This window comes from Beta vulgaris, chromosome 6 (genome assembly GCF_026745355.1).
Source record: "Beta vulgaris subsp. vulgaris cultivar EL10 chromosome 6, EL10.2, whole genome shotgun sequence".
In the NCBI taxonomy this organism is placed as follows: domain Eukaryota; kingdom Viridiplantae; phylum Streptophyta; class Magnoliopsida; order Caryophyllales; family Amaranthaceae; genus Beta; species Beta vulgaris.
In genome coordinates, this window is record NC_079207.1 from 70586418 (window position 1) to 70603531 (window position 17114).

The 17114-nt window shown below is 37.1% G+C and overlaps 2 protein-coding genes across 2 annotated transcripts; one reads left to right on the top strand and one right to left on the bottom strand.

Moving 5' to 3' along the window:
• Nucleotides 1–1734: 1734 nt before the first annotated feature.
• On the top strand, nt 1735–7754 carry LOC104897912 (salicylic acid-binding protein 2). Its single transcript, XM_010684881.4, has 3 exons — nt 1735–2170; nt 6380–6514; nt 6733–7754. The coding sequence occupies exons 1-3, from the start codon at nt 1799–1801 to the stop codon at nt 7012–7014; spliced, it is 789 nt and encodes a 262-aa protein (XP_010683183.2). The 5' UTR covers nt 1735–1798; the 3' UTR covers nt 7015–7754.
• On the bottom strand, nt 7094–16577 carry LOC104897915 (probable apyrase 6). The gene is made up of 8 exons (XM_010684882.3): nt 15635–16577; nt 12215–12327; nt 11339–11446; nt 9973–10027; nt 9123–9308; nt 8748–8845; nt 8444–8640; nt 7094–7821 (listed from the first exon to the last, which is right to left on the bottom strand). Exons 1-8 carry the CDS (start codon nt 16260–16262, stop codon nt 7554–7556), a joined length of 1653 nt encoding a protein of 550 aa, XP_010683184.2. The 5' UTR covers nt 16263–16577; the 3' UTR covers nt 7094–7553.
• Between the last annotated feature and the right edge of the window lie 537 nt (nt 16578–17114).

The following is a 17114-nucleotide window of genomic DNA, read 5'->3' on the forward strand; positions in this document are numbered from 1 at the left end:
GGCTTTGGCGTCGCACCAAAGTCCGACGCAAATAGGCGCCTCACATCCGACGCAAATTGCCTTTTCTGTACTCGTGACTAACTGTTATCATTTATGCAGTAGTAGAGAAAACATTGTTAGAATTTATGTTTTAGGGAGGCAGAAAAGAGTGAAGTCAGCCATTGATGGCTTAGAGAGAGCTCAAAGAGGTTAGAGAGAAAGAGAAAAGAAATGTGTATATAATTCTGATGTAAGAAGTAAAAGTAAAGTATTAGAATATTACCACCAACCTATTTATACTAATTACAATAGGTGACCAAACTAATGTTAAAGTTACATCTAACAAACTAACTAACAATACTACTAAACTCTCAACTCCAACAAACATCATGATTTGCGTTAGTTCTAAAACCCCCATTTGTGTCGATTCCGAGTTCGACACTTCAGGTCCCACCTCAAATTTCCCATACATAATATGCGTCGGTTGAAGACTCGATGCAATTTTTAACCATTTGCGTCAGATGTGGAGCGTAACTCAACGCAAATGTCACCCCAGCTCATGTCCAGGCCTTATGCCTTGTATTTCACCTAAAAACATAATTTGTGTCAAGACATAAAGCCTCAGCCGACGCAAATTACTGCTTATTTTATTAAAAAAGAAATTTCATGAAGCATCAACATGACCCACAACCATACAGAAACATCCACAATAATGAAATTTATATCTGCAATTCAGAAACTAAACAGCACAAAAGAGATTAACATGACAACCCAAAATATCTACAAAATCGAGGATGGAAAACAATCAAAGAAAATAAATAAACAACAAATAATTTGTAGAAATACTTGGAAACAACAAACAAATCTCTCAATAACTAATCTAATACAACAATTCGTAAATAACTTATTATAATAAAATCCAAACGAAAAACACTCTAGAAAACCCTGAAGGGGGAGGAGATAGAGTGGCCCACCGACAAACATAAACGAAACCCCAGCCCAAACTTGTTACCAGATTTATCTTTATGCAACGGTGCAAGGGTTGATGACACAAATAACAAGTGCTTTTCGAAACTTCTAGAATGCGAAGCCCGATGGAGAGAGGAGAAAGGAGATCTCACAAACTTTGTTGTTTTAATTTCACAGGTGAGAGAGAGATAGAAACTTTCGGTGAGAGAGATGAGCCGGCGAGTGAGAGAGATCTAGGTTAGAGAGAGAGCGAGAGGTTAGGGTTAAACTTAAAAAATAAAAAGGCGCTAAATGGAAACCGATGCAAATTGTTCTCCCATTTATTTGCGGTGAGGATTTGCATCGGATGCTGACTTTCATCTAACTTTTTGCCTAAGTATTTGCATAAGTTTTTCTCGTGTTCGACAAGTACCGGGACGCAAAAGTTAACGTTTTTCTACTAGTGATGCTACACTAATGCTATTTTCTGGCTCAATACTCATTTAAAAAGCTGCAAATGAAGAAAAAATCACAAAATGGTGAAAACTCCAAATGAGCAAATCTGTAGAAAATAAATTTCAATGCATGATACATCCGGATGTAAAATTAATACTCTCACAAAGAGGTAGTTTTTCACGTATATGTTAGTTGCGACTTGCGAGTAGTTAGTGGTCTATTACATTTGCCACTAATTAAGTTGAGTCATGGGATGTCCTTCCCTTCTTAGTTATTATATAATCACCATTTAAGTGCTTTTGTATTTCCGTAAGAAATGAGAAGTAAGATACGTTTGCAATTTGTATTCTTTACTTTCTTATTGTCTAACACTTATGTATGCTCCTTACGTTTAGGAGAGACAAAAAAAGAGAAAATGGAAAACACCTTGTACAAGAAGCATTTTGTACTAGTACATGGCTCATGCCATGGCGCATGGTGCTGGTACAAGCTTAAGCCGATGATAGAGACCGCAGGACACCGCGTAACGGTGCTTGACATGGCGGCTTCAGGGATCAACCCCAAGAATATCGATGAACTTCAAACTCTTCGTGATTACTCTGAGCCATTGATTGAATTCATGAAGTCTGTTCCTGATGATCAGAAAGTGATACTTGTTGGGCATAGCTATGGAGGGCTCAACATATCAGTGGTTATGGAGATGTTCCCTCACAAAATTCATGTTGCTGTTTTTCTCGCAGCTTTTATGCCTGATTCTCGCCACACCCCTTCCTTTATTTTTGATGAGGTATCCATACATAATCTTAATCTAATTTGATGTGAAAAAAGTTACGCAAACAACCAGAAAATAAGTTAGCACGACACAAGGTAAAATCGCTCAACATTTTAGGTAGCGGTATTACCCTATGTCGCACAAGAACTCAACTTTTAATTTACAGATTTACAACTGCTGCCATAAGTAAATTTGACTACTTTCAGATAAGAAAAACGATAAAAAAAAAAAAATTGTTGTCATAAGATTTGCACCATAGTGAGTGATTCTCATAAGAACATGAGAATACTTCTTGCATGAAAACAGTAAAATTATAATTAGTCTTTATAAGCACATTATGTGTGCGAAGGCTATGTTTGGAACATAAAATGAAATAAATTTGAAGTGATAAGATAGCTTAAGAGAGCTAAATTGATAAGGTAGCTAGTTGAAAATTTCAGCACTTTAAATTAAGATGCTATATTTGATAGCAATTCAATTTCAGTTAATTTTTTACCTTAATTTTTATTTAAACTCTTACCTGAAACACGACTATTTGTTTTAGATGACTTGAACTTTTAGCACCTACTCATTTAAGGTAACTTAAATGTGTTCCCAAACAAAGTCGAAGTCGATGATTGAGTGGTAATTATTTTGCAGCTCGGTTTTTATATTTATTTTAAAACTAATAGAGTGGTATTGGTCAAAAAGGATGGACACCAAAGTCCTGAATAGTTTGCATATATATTATAATTTTGTTTTGTGAAAATATAACCTTCTTTTTTTAACATATTATCTGGTAAGAGGGAGAGGTGGTAGCTCAGTGAAGTACGACCCTGAATTCCAAAACATTGCTCAGGGCCTGTTTTCTTCGGCATAAAACAGCTGAACTGAACTGATCTGAACTGAACTAAACTGAACTGAACTGAACTGAACTGAACTGATCTGATCTGATCTGATCTGAACTGAACTGAATTGAACTGAATTGAACTGAACTGAAATGAATAGTGATATGTGAGAGTAAAAGTATTGTCAAGAGCTAAACTGAACTGGTCTGAACTGAACTGATCTGAACTGAACTGAACTGAACCGGACTGAACTGGTCTGAACTGAACTGAACTAAACTGAAAATAAGTTGGGGGAGAACAGGCCCTCAGGGCTCGAATCCTCAACCCAACAATATGTGTGCTAGTAGCCTAGCAGAGGCTTGGTCTTCGGACCAATTATCGTTCCTAATAAAAAAAACATATTACCTGATAATCTTTTTTTCTAAAAATACTATCAAATTATACACACGATGCGTGCTTGATTTTTTAGCACTTTTTCAAACATAAATTCTAGCCTTTTTAGGCATGAATGGGGGTAAAATTTTGAACATTAAGCTTTTTTTTGGCTAAAGCATTAAAAAAAATTGGCTAAATTTTGTAAGTTAATAAATGAATTTATTTAGGATTTCTTATGTTGTATTAGCATAGTCTTTTGTGTTAAATAAATTATTGCACTTTGTTAATTGATTGAATTTTTGTTTTGATGTAATACTTTATTGTGTTTGTGAATTGATTGATAAAATATATGATTGATGTAATATTCTTTTTGCCTTTTTCCCACTTTTTATGCATGAATCCACTGTATATGACGTGCAGTTTTTTTTGTGGAAAATGGGCAAAATGTGACGAAAATTAGAGAAAATAACGAAATATAGAGGGAAAATAGCAGGAAATCTTTTTCAAAAAATAATACATTTTGACGGAAATGGACAAAAATAGGTGAAAAACAAAGAAATATATTAGGGGAAAATACTTGGAAAATATTTCAAGCCTAGGAAAAACTGTAAATCCCCCCGGGTGCCGGATGATCCCCCGGGTTCCTCGGACCTTCATTCCCTGTCCATTTTTGCCTTCCCTTAGCTCGCTTGGCACGACCCTACCTAGGCCAAGGAGGGCTTCTTGACGGCACCACATGACCCTTCCACAGCACAAGTGTGCCTCCAAAGGGCCTCCCACGGCCATGGGAGGCACCCCATGGGCATCGGTGCCCGGTACCTGCGGGGTCCCGGATTCGTGTACTATAATCCATGATTTTTCAAGTTTTCGGTCCATTTTCTGACTTCTCGGAGCCCCACGAGATTTTTCGTCCCGGACCTCCTTAGGGTCCTTGGGGTTCCTGAGGATCCCCCATGGGGCCTCAGACCTTCATTTCATTCCCACTTTTTCCTTCCAGTGGCTCGCTTGGTACGACCCTCGCTAGGCCTAGGTGGGCCTCCGAACGGTACCACATGACCATTCCACGGCACGAGTGTGCTTCAAAGGGCCTCCCACGGCCCCGGGGTGCACCCCATGGCCACCGGTGCCCGGCCCCGCGGACGCCCGGATTCGTATACTATAATCCATGATTTTTCCAGTTTTTCGGGCCATTTTCCGACTTCCCGGTCCCGTGAGTTTTTTCGTCCCAGAGCTCCCTAGCGTCCCCGGGGTGCCTGAGGATCTCCCATGAAGCCTCAAACCTTCATTTTCTTCCAACTTTTGCATTCCCTTGGCTCACTTGGCACGACCCTAGCTAGGCCTGGGAGGACCTTCGAATGGCACCACATGACCCTTCCATGGCACGAGTGTGTCTTGAAAGGGCCTCCCACGGCCCAGGGGTGCACCCCATGGGCACTGGTGCCCAGACCTCACGGGAGCCCGGATTCGTGTACTATAATCCATAATTTTTCCAGTTTTCGGGCCATTTTCCGACTTTCCGGGGCCCGGTAAGTTTTTTCGTCCCGGATCTCTCTATGGTCCCCGGGGTGTCTGAAAATCGCCCATGGGGCCTCAAACCTTCAATTCCTTTCCACTTTTGCCTTCCCTTGGCTCTCTTGACACGACCCTAGCTAGGCCGAGGAGGACCTCCAAACGGCACCACATGACCCTTCCACGGCACGAGTGTGCCTTCAAAGGGTCTCCCACGGCCCCGGGGTGCACCTTCTTCTCTTATATGATAAAGATATTTTTTTTTGGAAGATTGGGCCTGCAAGGAAAAAAAAAAGATCATAGCTTAGCTGAAATAATTTACACATTGGTTAAAAAGGATTATACCAAGGTATTCTCATATGATTGTTCGAATGAGAATTCAACCCTATATATGATGAGATTCTTGTAAGACCTGTATTATGGTGCGAATCTTATGGCAACGAGTTTTTATATACCCCAAATTAGTGCATGTCCTGGACAATGTTCCGATTTGTTACTTTTCGTAACTTTTTGTCAAGTTATGAAAAATTGACATAATGACATTATAAGTAATTGCATAGTTTTTGAAAAATAAACCTTCAAAGTTTGGGATGAAAGCAATAGCTTAACTTTTTACAAGCAATTGGAGTAAGAGTTTATATTTATAACAGTCTTATTATTATCATAAGAAGGTTAGTATTTAACTACTTGTGAAATTCTTTTAATGAGATATAATTATAAAACCTCTTATATTCTGAAATAATAAGCAATAGTGTTATATTAGAGTAATGGTTAACCTTTAACTTTTCATTTCAAAGGTCACGCATTATTCTTTTTAATTGAGGATATGATTTGAAAATAAAGCATTCGCATAAAATCCTTAAAGAAGATTGTCATGTGACACACAAACTTTCTTAGAAACACCTTTTAATATATCAACTAGTTATTAGGCCCGGGCTACGCCCCGGGTAAGAAAAATTTCATTTATTAATATTGTACATTGATATGATATCACTAAATACAACTTGGTCTAGTGGTTAAAACTTTAGTACATGAACTTGAGGTCACGGGATCAAAACCTATACTATGCAATTTCTAATTTTTTTATTGTACATGGATTACATGAACTAAAACTCCCTAGGGAGAGCGCCACGTGGCACCGTTCCTGGTTTACACACGCCTTTTAATATATTAGTATAGATATAAATGTGTGTTTGATCATGAAGAATATTAGTAATTATATATTCCGACATTGTGATACTCAAAAGACATACATTATTACAAGTCACACACTTCTAACATGGTCATTAACTCATTATGTATGTTTTGAATACGATTGAAGTTTAGTATCATTCATGATTCACCACAAGGTCTATAAATGTTTTGAACAAAACTACAGTGGGAGTTAAAGATTATATAGGTGAAGCGAAAAATACCGAGGAAATTAAGAAATTAAAGTTCATCCATGATTAATTGATTATAATTTGTTAAAACTGATGAAGGTTTTATACATTCTGTTCATTATTGAGAAAAGTTCACTGCAAGACTGCCACCAGATTACTGGTTGGACACTAAATTCAAGAGCTCCGGTGACCCGAAGGAGACCCCTACAACATTTCTTTTTGGTCCACAGTTCTTATCTAAGCTCTATCGCCTGTCTCCGGTTGAGGTAATTATGGAAATAAAGAGAAACTCACTTTCTATGATGGATAAGTTGATCTAGTTAGTACTTTCTCGGTTGCATAATAAGTGAAACACTTCTTTAAAAAAACTCTCACATAAAAGAGAAAAGTATTTCACTTATTATGAAACGAAGGAAGTATTTTCTTATTCTAGCTACTATTTTCTAGCTACTATTTTCCAAGTTCATGATTTCAAGTCCTGTAGGATTTGGAGCTTGCTTTGACATTGGTAAGGCCAACATCATTGTTTCTTAATGATCTTTGGAGGCCAGAAACTAAGCTTTCCAAGGAGAGATATGGATCGGTGAGGCGCGTCTATGTGATTGCCCAAAAAGATGAAGCAATACCTCCACCCTTTCAATGGTGGATGATTCAGAATGACGGAGTGAAAGAGGTGAGGGAGCTTAAAGGCTCGGATCACATGGCCATGTTTTCCGTCCCCAAACAGCTCTTTCATTACCTTTTGGAGATAGCCCGTTGGCCATAATAACATAATAATCCTCGTTCTGGAATTTATAATCACGTTGATTGTAATTTGAACTCGAATTCCTCTGTATGCACAAAAATTAAGAATAAATATAAAATAAGTGCATAAAATGCTTCTCAAAGAATTGCACAACTGTACTCTGAGTACTGCAAGCTTAAGCTTTAGCTTAGTTCCAGGACTACATATCAACTCGATTGATCATAGGTATTAGTATCTGCACCAAGAGGGCTTTTGCTCGCACCCTACTTTACATGAAGAGGTAATAATATACAGACAAAATATGAGGATGTACTAAATGCTATGCCAGAAAATCTGGGACCAACTCTCTTCCTCCTCTCAAGAATGTACTCTTAAATCTTAATTACCTTCAAAGGAAGCCTGTCTGTCATGACTCATCTCCTATCCCACAGACACGTCGCCAGGATACCTTGGTGAAAGATTTATATTAGGAACCCAAATTGACAGATTGATTTGATTCCCTCGTTCTGTAGCCGACAAGGCAAGGAATTTGAATTGTCGCTGAGTAAGAATTATGAACATCACCTATTAATTCGTGTCACTATGTACCGTCCTTTCTCCAAATCATAAATAGTTTTCAAGTATGGTTTCCTCCAATGAGAAGCATAACAAGCTGTAAAGATCAACAAGAATGCCACACCCACAATCAAGAAAACGTTAGGGAAGTCGCTGGTTAGAGAAGCCATCCACCCGTGGTTTGCTCCATTGGTAGCAGCCGTTGTCTGTAAGATGAAAGCACCCAACGCCCAATCGAGAGGGACATTATCCACCTTATTGGTATATCCAATGCTGTACAAGTGTTTCTAGATAGTTAGCAATTGGGACTATTGGGAGAGCACAAAAAAGTTACTAAAAAAACAGAGAAATAAGCAATTAACTTTATGAGAAATCACAACACTCCCTCAAAAACCGACCCAAATATAGATACCAACATAAATGGCGACATACTTCCTCCATTTTTATAAGTTGCAACATTTGCTTTTTCATGATATATAATGCAACTTTGACCATTGGTATCTTTAATCACGTATGTGTCGAACAAAATATGATATTTGAAAATACGAGGAACCTAACAAAAACCTACATCATAATACATTTCTGTATGCTACTATGCTGTATATATTCATGAAAAATATGGTCAAGGTTAGTAAAGCCAAACATAGAAAACAACAGATGTGGCAACTAATAAAAAATGGAGGAAGTATAAGGCATTCAATACATCAGGTCACTGACTACTAATAAGTTGCAACATTTGCTTTTCATGATATACAACGCAACTTTGACCATTAGTATCTTTAATTACGTTCTGTCAAACTAAAGTTGGTACCTGAAAATACGAGAAATCTAACAAAAACCTACATGATAATATTTTTATGGCCAGAACAAGAAACTATGCTACAATTATAATTACCTTCTGTCGTCCAAGGCAATGTCGAGGCTATCATGCAAAAGAGCCACAATGTAGGCAGAAGAGAAGCAGTAATGTAAGATATCTTCGTCTGCAAGGGAAGAGTATCTCTTTCGAATATTTGACCAGTTTTCTTCACAAAAGTGTTGACCAGCATCCATTATATCAGAGAGAACTGCCTTTGGAGACAAGCCAAAGAACTGAAGAAAAATTGGGGGGAAAAAAAGTCAACTTAACTGAGATATAGGTTCCTACAAAGAACAGCAAGCATTTTGCATATCACCCCATCAAAAGAGAGATCCCGGACCTGTGATGTGTGGAAGAAGTTCTCAGTAGCCAAGAATCTGCCGTGCAGCTTAGGCATGAATGTGGTACCCAAGCTGCAATGATGATAGGCACAACCCTCTGGAAATTAAATTTATATTTGCTGTCAGCATTACTTATGGGAAGAAACAAAACAATATAGTAATGCCTTCATCTAAAATAGATAGACCATGTTTTACTTGTTAAATACTTCATATCTTCAAAAGAACTTCCAAGAGATTACCTTTGGTCATTCAGAGCAGTACATAAACTTATAACAATCAATTGTCAAAAACGCAATCCAGTATACATATGAACTTGCAAAAGAAAATTAAATATAGCCTATCATTTCAAAACGAGGAAGCAAAAAATTTACAACCTTTGCCTCTATGTAACAGCTTCACGGCAGCAGCTCTGCACTCTGAGAAGTTCCCAGCAGCATGGAAAGTGGATAAATAATTTTTGGCCGAAGAATCGGGAGAAAGGTTTAATGAATTCATGCTCTGGGCATATCCCTTAGGAGTACAAGGATCGATAGTTAGTTCCCTGTTAGGAGTATCAGTAGCTGCACAAAGGAAAAATAGACCGAACTATTATAATATCATAATAACAGACCACAGCCGATAGACGAGATAGCAGTTTCACAATGGCATCACATACAGATAAGCTATTATTCTTCATCCTAGCAATCAATTGGGTTACATACTGTGCTCCATCTCATTTGCACTAAACTATTTTCTACTTTTACTTATAAAGAATTAACTGTCCTAATCACTATCACTCTCTGCATCTGTTATAACATACTTCCTCCATTTAGAAATAGTAGCACCATTTTTATTTTGTACACTATTCACATCTTACACTTAAATGGTCTTTGGTGATTTATATTTTAGGAAAAACATAGTTATGTGGGGTCTTGTTAGATTTATCTCGATGTAAATTTTTTTAATATAAACTTTTTATAATTTTTACTTATTGATAATTAAATACATTAAATGGTTGAAATCATACATCGGCATGCGTGAAAGTTAGAAATGGTGCAACTATTTCTAAACGGAGGAAGTATAAAACTAGTTACTATTGTGGTCTTGTAAGCTCTTATATACATGCATGTATTGTCAACTAGGACAGACATAGTGAAACTGAGGGAATGTCGTACACATATCTAAAAGATAGAACCAGAGACTCAAAAATATCACTCTAATTGAGAAAAATATCAAGTCACTTACCCAACTTTACGCCACTCGAAACAAGTAAATCCTTCAGCGAATCAAAGGCAACATTCTGAAGAAACAAAATGAGCAAGAAGTTAGCAAATATTCATGCTATTTCAGAACAAGATAGATATTGCTTCCATCAAGTAAATTACTTGCGCAACTCTAAATTGCACGCAAATCCAAACTAGAGCAAAGAGCTCATAACAAGCACTTGACACAAGCCTCGGATATTAAAGAAATAGCACGATGCCATTGAACTGGAAGTCAGGAGATTGGTTTTAAACAGTAACTCAAGATAGCAATATAAAAAAGGGACTAGACAGAGCAGATCTTGCCCTAATGACAACTTAATACTATCTGAGAGCCCAGATTAAACTACCCATCTTAATTTTAAATCCCCTTCTCGTTATTTAATGCAACTAAGACATTAGCTTTTTTGAAGGTCAAACTCTAAAAACTTTGGCATTACATTAATACTATATATTATCATGTGCATTCTAATTAGATTTGTCATTTTTTTAGAATTATTATTTTTTAAGCTTTAACTAATACTTTAATCTAAGATAGTGAGGGTCAAAGTTGTGGGTTGGAGAACATGGAAAAGCACACGTTGCAACTTATAAGAAAAAAACAGATTAAAAGTATTAGATTTAAAAGGATTTCAGCAGGAGCGTTACAGTTCCTTCGAGGGCGTTTACCCTTCCCAAAACGCGAAGCAAAAAGGAAAGGAAATATATCGAATGTTCCAATGGCTTGCAAATGTGAATTGTTTCTGAGCATCAAAACATTTTGATGGTGAGAACTTGAGAAGTGCATCCTGAGAGATGTATCTGACGAATGACCTTGTCTTCTAAAAATGAAACAGATTAGCTACGGTCAAAACCCGAGCTTGCCTCAAACAATTCAAAGAACTCCAATATGTTTTCACTTTCACATCAACAAACATCAATAACTCTGACGGGTTGGTTATAACATAAAGTTACATGTCAGGTATTCTCAAAGACAAGAGGGGACTCGACTGGTTCTCTTTCCTGCCAATGGTTCCCAGATGTTCCTTATAGTAGAAATTAGAGTTTTAGTAGGGAGTAGGAACACATCAACAGACAAATCAGAAAGGGGGATTTTATCCTTACAGGAAGGAAGAATCCCCACGACGGGGATTTTTGTCTTTTTTTTTGCCTTAGATACATAATATAAATTGTAAAACCTACATGTCCAAAAACAAGGAATTTTATGTTTAAATGTTGATAATTTACATTCATATTGAAATTTAATTGGATTCCTATTGAAACTCTTACTTTGCCATTTCCTATAGCAGAAATCATAATGAACACATTATTTAAACACAATAAACAAATGTCATTGCTTTTTAAGCTACCTGACCAAAGTGAAGCAAGCTGTTGCTGTAGAGATGGTAGGTAACATTCCCATATACAAGCGAACGAGAGAACTCAGGAGGCACCGACTCCCTTGTGATAAATGTGACCTAGTAGAAGAGCATAGCATGACAAATGCTCAGATTGATCAGTCCATTACTATAATTCAAATGTAACAAACAGCACAACCTTCTAAAGATATAAGGGAGAAATCTTATCATCAATTAATACAGATAAACTTATAAGATATGTTCCGCCAAAACAATTCACCTTGTGTATGCATCTGACTATTGAAACTACCACCATAACCCAATATAGACAATAAAGAGACTGTTTCCGAACAAAGCCAACTGACCATTGCACAAAACCTCATACTCATCTCTCATCATCATTATTCGGGAAAAAACATAAGAATAAGATTAAACAACTAAAGCTTAATCAACAATGTATCTTCAGCTTACCACACTACACTGAGGCTTTGTTTGATTGGGTGTAAAACATTTTATGTGTAAAATGATTTTCATGGAAAACAATTTACTATGGAAAATACAATTCAAAAATTAGTTTCCGTCATGTAAGAAAAATGAAGAAACAAAAGGAAAATGAAGGAAAAGTAAGGAGGTAGTGAGAGGAGTGTACAAGAGAGATAAGGAAAAGGAAGGAAAACAGTTTTCTATTCATTTTGAAGAGAAAATGGTTTTCCATCATTGGGAGAGCCATCTTACTCCTAGGGAAAATGGTTTTACACTCCTTTGCAAACCAAACAATATAAAATTAAAAATAGAGGAAAAAAGTTTTCCACTAAAATGTTTTACGCCTTAACAAACAGAACCTAACTGCAATTTAAAAAATATTGATATGCAAAAAGACAACTATACCTGAGCAGAAGCCCCACCAAGCTCAATGATACCAGATGTTAAGTGAGGATCGCCTCCAAGAGTACCAAGTGCATAATTAGCCACAGCCCAAGCATACAAACCTTCATCTGAGCCTGAATCAGAAATTGACAATCAACACAGGCTACATTATTCAGACAGAAAAAGTACCAGCAATTATGCTCATTGCTAGCATGTAAGAACATTTCCAATCAATGTGTCATGATGTAATCAAAGAACTACACACATGAGCTTACAAGCACAACATATGGAAAGTATTTCAGGGGTCCAAAGGAAAGATCCTACTTCACAATTCACAAAATAGCCAGAAGATAAAAATTGTTTTAAAGGAACATCCAACACATCACATCAATGATCGAACAAATCATTGATCCCCTGTTAGGTTGGGGGTCGGGGATCTGAATGATATGAATTATAATTACCCATGAAAGCAAAACAATTGATACTAGGACTAAGGTGTCCATGCATTCTTAATTGTCATTGTGCCTGTATGATTCTAATGCAACACAAACACCTCCCCATGCTTATGTGTGTTTTATAGAAACTACGGAGTACATCTATATGTGTGTACGACACATACTAAGCAAAATTTAAAAAATGTCCACACCAATCACTAGGGATGTAAGAGTCCGATCCAGTCCAAACTAGACTAGACTGAAAAATATTTGGACTAGACTCGGAGTGAAATTTTCGAGTTCATATATTTTGGGACTGGATTTGGACTCACCGGCTCACCCCTTTGGAATCCAATAAGTCCAATCCAGTCCAAAAACCTTGACTCAAAAGATATTCTTTGACATTTTTCTTTTGAAATTTTGAAAATTTTAACATTCCCGCTCTAAATTTTTTACTTGGGCTAGAATTTGCACTTACCCAACAAAAGTCCTACATGAGAAGTGAAAATTGAAAAGGCAAAAGTTACTCTGACACTTTTGGCACCTTTTGTATTATGCAATTTGCATTTTAGTAGACTTTAAAAATATATGTAACTTACTTTATAGAATGGAGGTAATGAGTCCATTTTTTCAAGTTTCAATGATTTAATCATGTAAAAACATTGTGAACCTAAATCGGGAAAAAAAATCAATATATTATATAATAATCGGATTGGACTAGATTCGTACTTAAGAAAAAAAATTCGTACTGGACTGGACTCAAAAAAAGTTAAGATTCGATTTGGACTCAGTCTCTCGAGTCCAAAAAACTTTGGACTGGATTTGGATTTGGATTTGGCAAAGTCCAATCCACTTATAGCCCTACCAATCACAAGTCCGTAATTTAGTATCTAAAGTCTAAAGTAACATTAATACAATAGGTTCTATCACAAACTTCGAATGGCAAACCCCTGCAATAAATAATTTGTTCTACAAAAATAGTGAGAATGAAGGAAGACACCACCATTAAAAGAAAAAAGCTAACGAACAAGCCAGACATTCTGGCTATGTAGCACAGAAACATCCAAAATTTTGAAAACAGAATCGTTAAGAAACGAGTAAACCTCGTGTTTCAACCATTTCTAGGCTTCATTAGCACGAAAACAACTGAGGCTTCAAGACCATAACGTTTTAAAAACATAAAGCAACTAGAACTTTATTAGCATGTTTTCGAAAACGGGGAAACCACATGTCTTAAAGGTTTCAACACTTCCTAGTTTTTCATTATCAACAATCACCCAAAAGGCATATTTATTGATTTTAAATAATAAAATTCTAGTCAAAAGAATGAGAAGTTAGACACCATGGCTACAGAGTAACGCCAAGACCACAATATCTGCACTTTGTTTTTTTTTATTTGCTCTAGAATTGGTTTTCTGAAAAACTAGTACTTCCATATAAAAGTAGCCCTGAAATTGTTTGAAATTGTTTGTATACAGAAAAGCTTAGATATGCCGACTTCCCAACCAAGGAGTATGTGATCTATCATTAAAGAACAAGTCAGCTGGGAAGTCATCGTGACTGCAATAAATTAACCTAAATTTATCTGGCAAATTTCCCACAGAGAAATCTGTCCTCAGTGTCAAGGATGCAAACAGCACATTCACACTTCATAAGTAGAAAAAAAAAAAACATTCCATCACCTTCCAAAATAGCTTACCCTAAATGCTGAAAGCCATGCAACCTCCTTTAGTTCCTTCAAGTACATCCGGCTCCAACCTCAGAAAGATTCCTAGGATTGAAATTACACTCCTATTATTAGGGTCTAGGAGAGAGGGGCTGCAGGTAGTTGGGGATGAGAGACACTAGCTTCTCAAGGGTTAGGGTTATAGGCTCGAGACCAGCTTGCAAGAGGCACAACAAGTCTTACCCATTAAAAGAATCACGCACTAGTCTCAAGCATTATGGAAAATTAGTTACTGAAAAACTTAACATAATTCCTTTAACTACATAAGCTGGTAACAATGTGCAACTCATGATGTTGGTGACATATACATGAGTATAAAACATCTTAGTGAATCATTATTCGAGGATAATAGTGCACGATGCGTTCAGAAAGGTATATGTCCAAATTAAAAGATGAAAAAGTATAAATCCCCACTCCTAAATGACAAAAAGAGAGAAGAAAAAGCGGAAATCAAGATCATATTTTGTAGCAGCAATAATCAAGAGAACAGCAGCAACTGAAAATTGGTCAGCATTAACTGGACCACTTATCTTTGTGAAGAAAAGCCCCATAATCTCACATCACAAATCAGGGTATCTACTTTCAACTATTCTGTCAGGGTTTCACAACACAAAAGTTAAATTATTCTTAAAGGGAGCACCTATCATCTTAACTGATCAGTCAAAGGTAGATAGAACACCATGCCTGACTTCTAAGTATGCCAATTCTCAGATCTTCATCCTTCTCTCTCTTTCCCCCCACTACTATAATCATTTTCGATTTAGCTCATTTGCCATTCCCAATTCAGACAGCTATCCCACGTGACCATGCCAGTACCAAGTCAAGCTGTGTCAACACAAGGCAAGCAAAAGTGGTAAAGCTAAGCTTCAACAATACCTCGATTGTCCAAATGAATAATGACTTACATTCAGTCGCAAATGTCCCTCGTCATTTAAAACACAATACAGCCACACTCAAAAGTTGGAAATGACGAAACCTCCTTAAAAGACGAAAATCTAAAAGCTGTGGAAATGCACAAGACAAACTTCTTGCCTCACACATCCTAAACAAAAATTCCCAACAATGCCACAACATTGACACATTAACTTCCACTATACTCTACTCTACCCTTACAAAAAACCGCCGGTCCTTTAAAACTAATTGCAACAGATGCTTCACTTTATAGTATATATAAGATTATAACAAATAAGCCATAATTGAAATAACAAATCAACACCCAATCAATCTAACAAAAAGCAATGTAGTATCATAAGAGCAACGCAGCTAAAAAAAACCTTATACCTGTGATCACCAACGCCCAATTATCACGAAACTTAAAACCCGACGACCTCAGAAGTCTCCGGCAAGACTCCAAAATCCGATCCTGAATTTTCAAATCAAGCAACCGAAGCCCAGCAGTAGCCATCAACCTAACCTCAGTATCCCCCCACAACTCCTTAGGCACCATCCTCTTCCCAAAATCCAAGAGCTCCAGCAATGACTCACCGGCTCGCTCCGGATCATCCTCAAATGACGACAATCCAGGACTAACCCTCATCGACGAATGCCCATTTGGCCCAAAATCAAACTTGGGAACCCCACCTTCAATCCTATACTCAAAAACATGAATTCTGGACCCAGTACTCCCCCCATCGATTATAATTCCGAATTTCCTCCCATCAACCGGGGATTTATGCCGGAAAATGACAAACAACAGGTAAAAAACAACAGCAAATGCAACTGAAATCAAGGAAATTGTAAGAAAATTCGACTTAGGTTGGTTTTTTAGGGTTTTAGAAAAGGAATTAGACCTAGAACTAGAATTTTGTTTGAATTGAAACGATTTGATAGAAAGGGGCTCCATTTTGGGATCTGGGTCGGATTTAGATTCAGATTCGGGCGTGGGAGGTCGAGCATTAGGTCGGCGCATCAAATAAGAGATTCAAAAGGGAGAAACATTTAATCCGTCCCCTTATCCAATTGAATGTGATCGGAAATTTTAGGGTTCTGAAATTTGGGGGTTTTCCTGTAAAATGAGAGAAGATGAAGTATTGAAAAGGGAAAAGATCGAGATGATTTTTTCGTTGATCTTCTCTGAAATTCTTCTCCCTTTTCACAGCATTAATGCGCGCGCTCTCTCTCTCTCTCTTCTTTGTCTGGTTTTACCGGTCAGCTCTCCGATTGACGATGTAAGGAGAGAGAGAGACAGAGAGATGGTGGGTTTGGTTATTGCCTTATTGGATTTTGATTTGTGTGTCGTGCAACGGTGCAAGGACTATGGAGTAGGGACTAGGGACCTACATCGAATGTGTGTTTTTGTTTTTTCAGGTGAAATTGTTGAGAAATTTTTACATGTGGAGTAATTTATACTTCTTCCGTTTCTTTTTACTCGCTACACTTCTCATTTCACGGACTCCTAGGCAATTTTTGGAGAAGAGAGAGATAGAGAGTAAAAAGAAAAGGGACCCATGTGGGAGGAGAGAGATAGAGAGAGTTTATTGCCCAAAAAAGAAGTGTAGCAAGTAATGTGAAACTTCCCATAATGGAAAGTGTAGCGAGTAAAAAGAAACGGAGGAAGTAATCATTATGGATTTTTTTGGTTCATAACATTTTTCGATTGAGTATGGGATTTGGACATTCAATGTTGTATATAGACGTGGTTATTGGATTGGGTAGTCCAATGGTTAGAGGGTTAGGGTTATTATTGGATAGGGTCGTTATAGGGTCAACAAAGAAATCCAATAATTTTGAAAAATAAAATAAGTTTTGTAAAAACAACTAC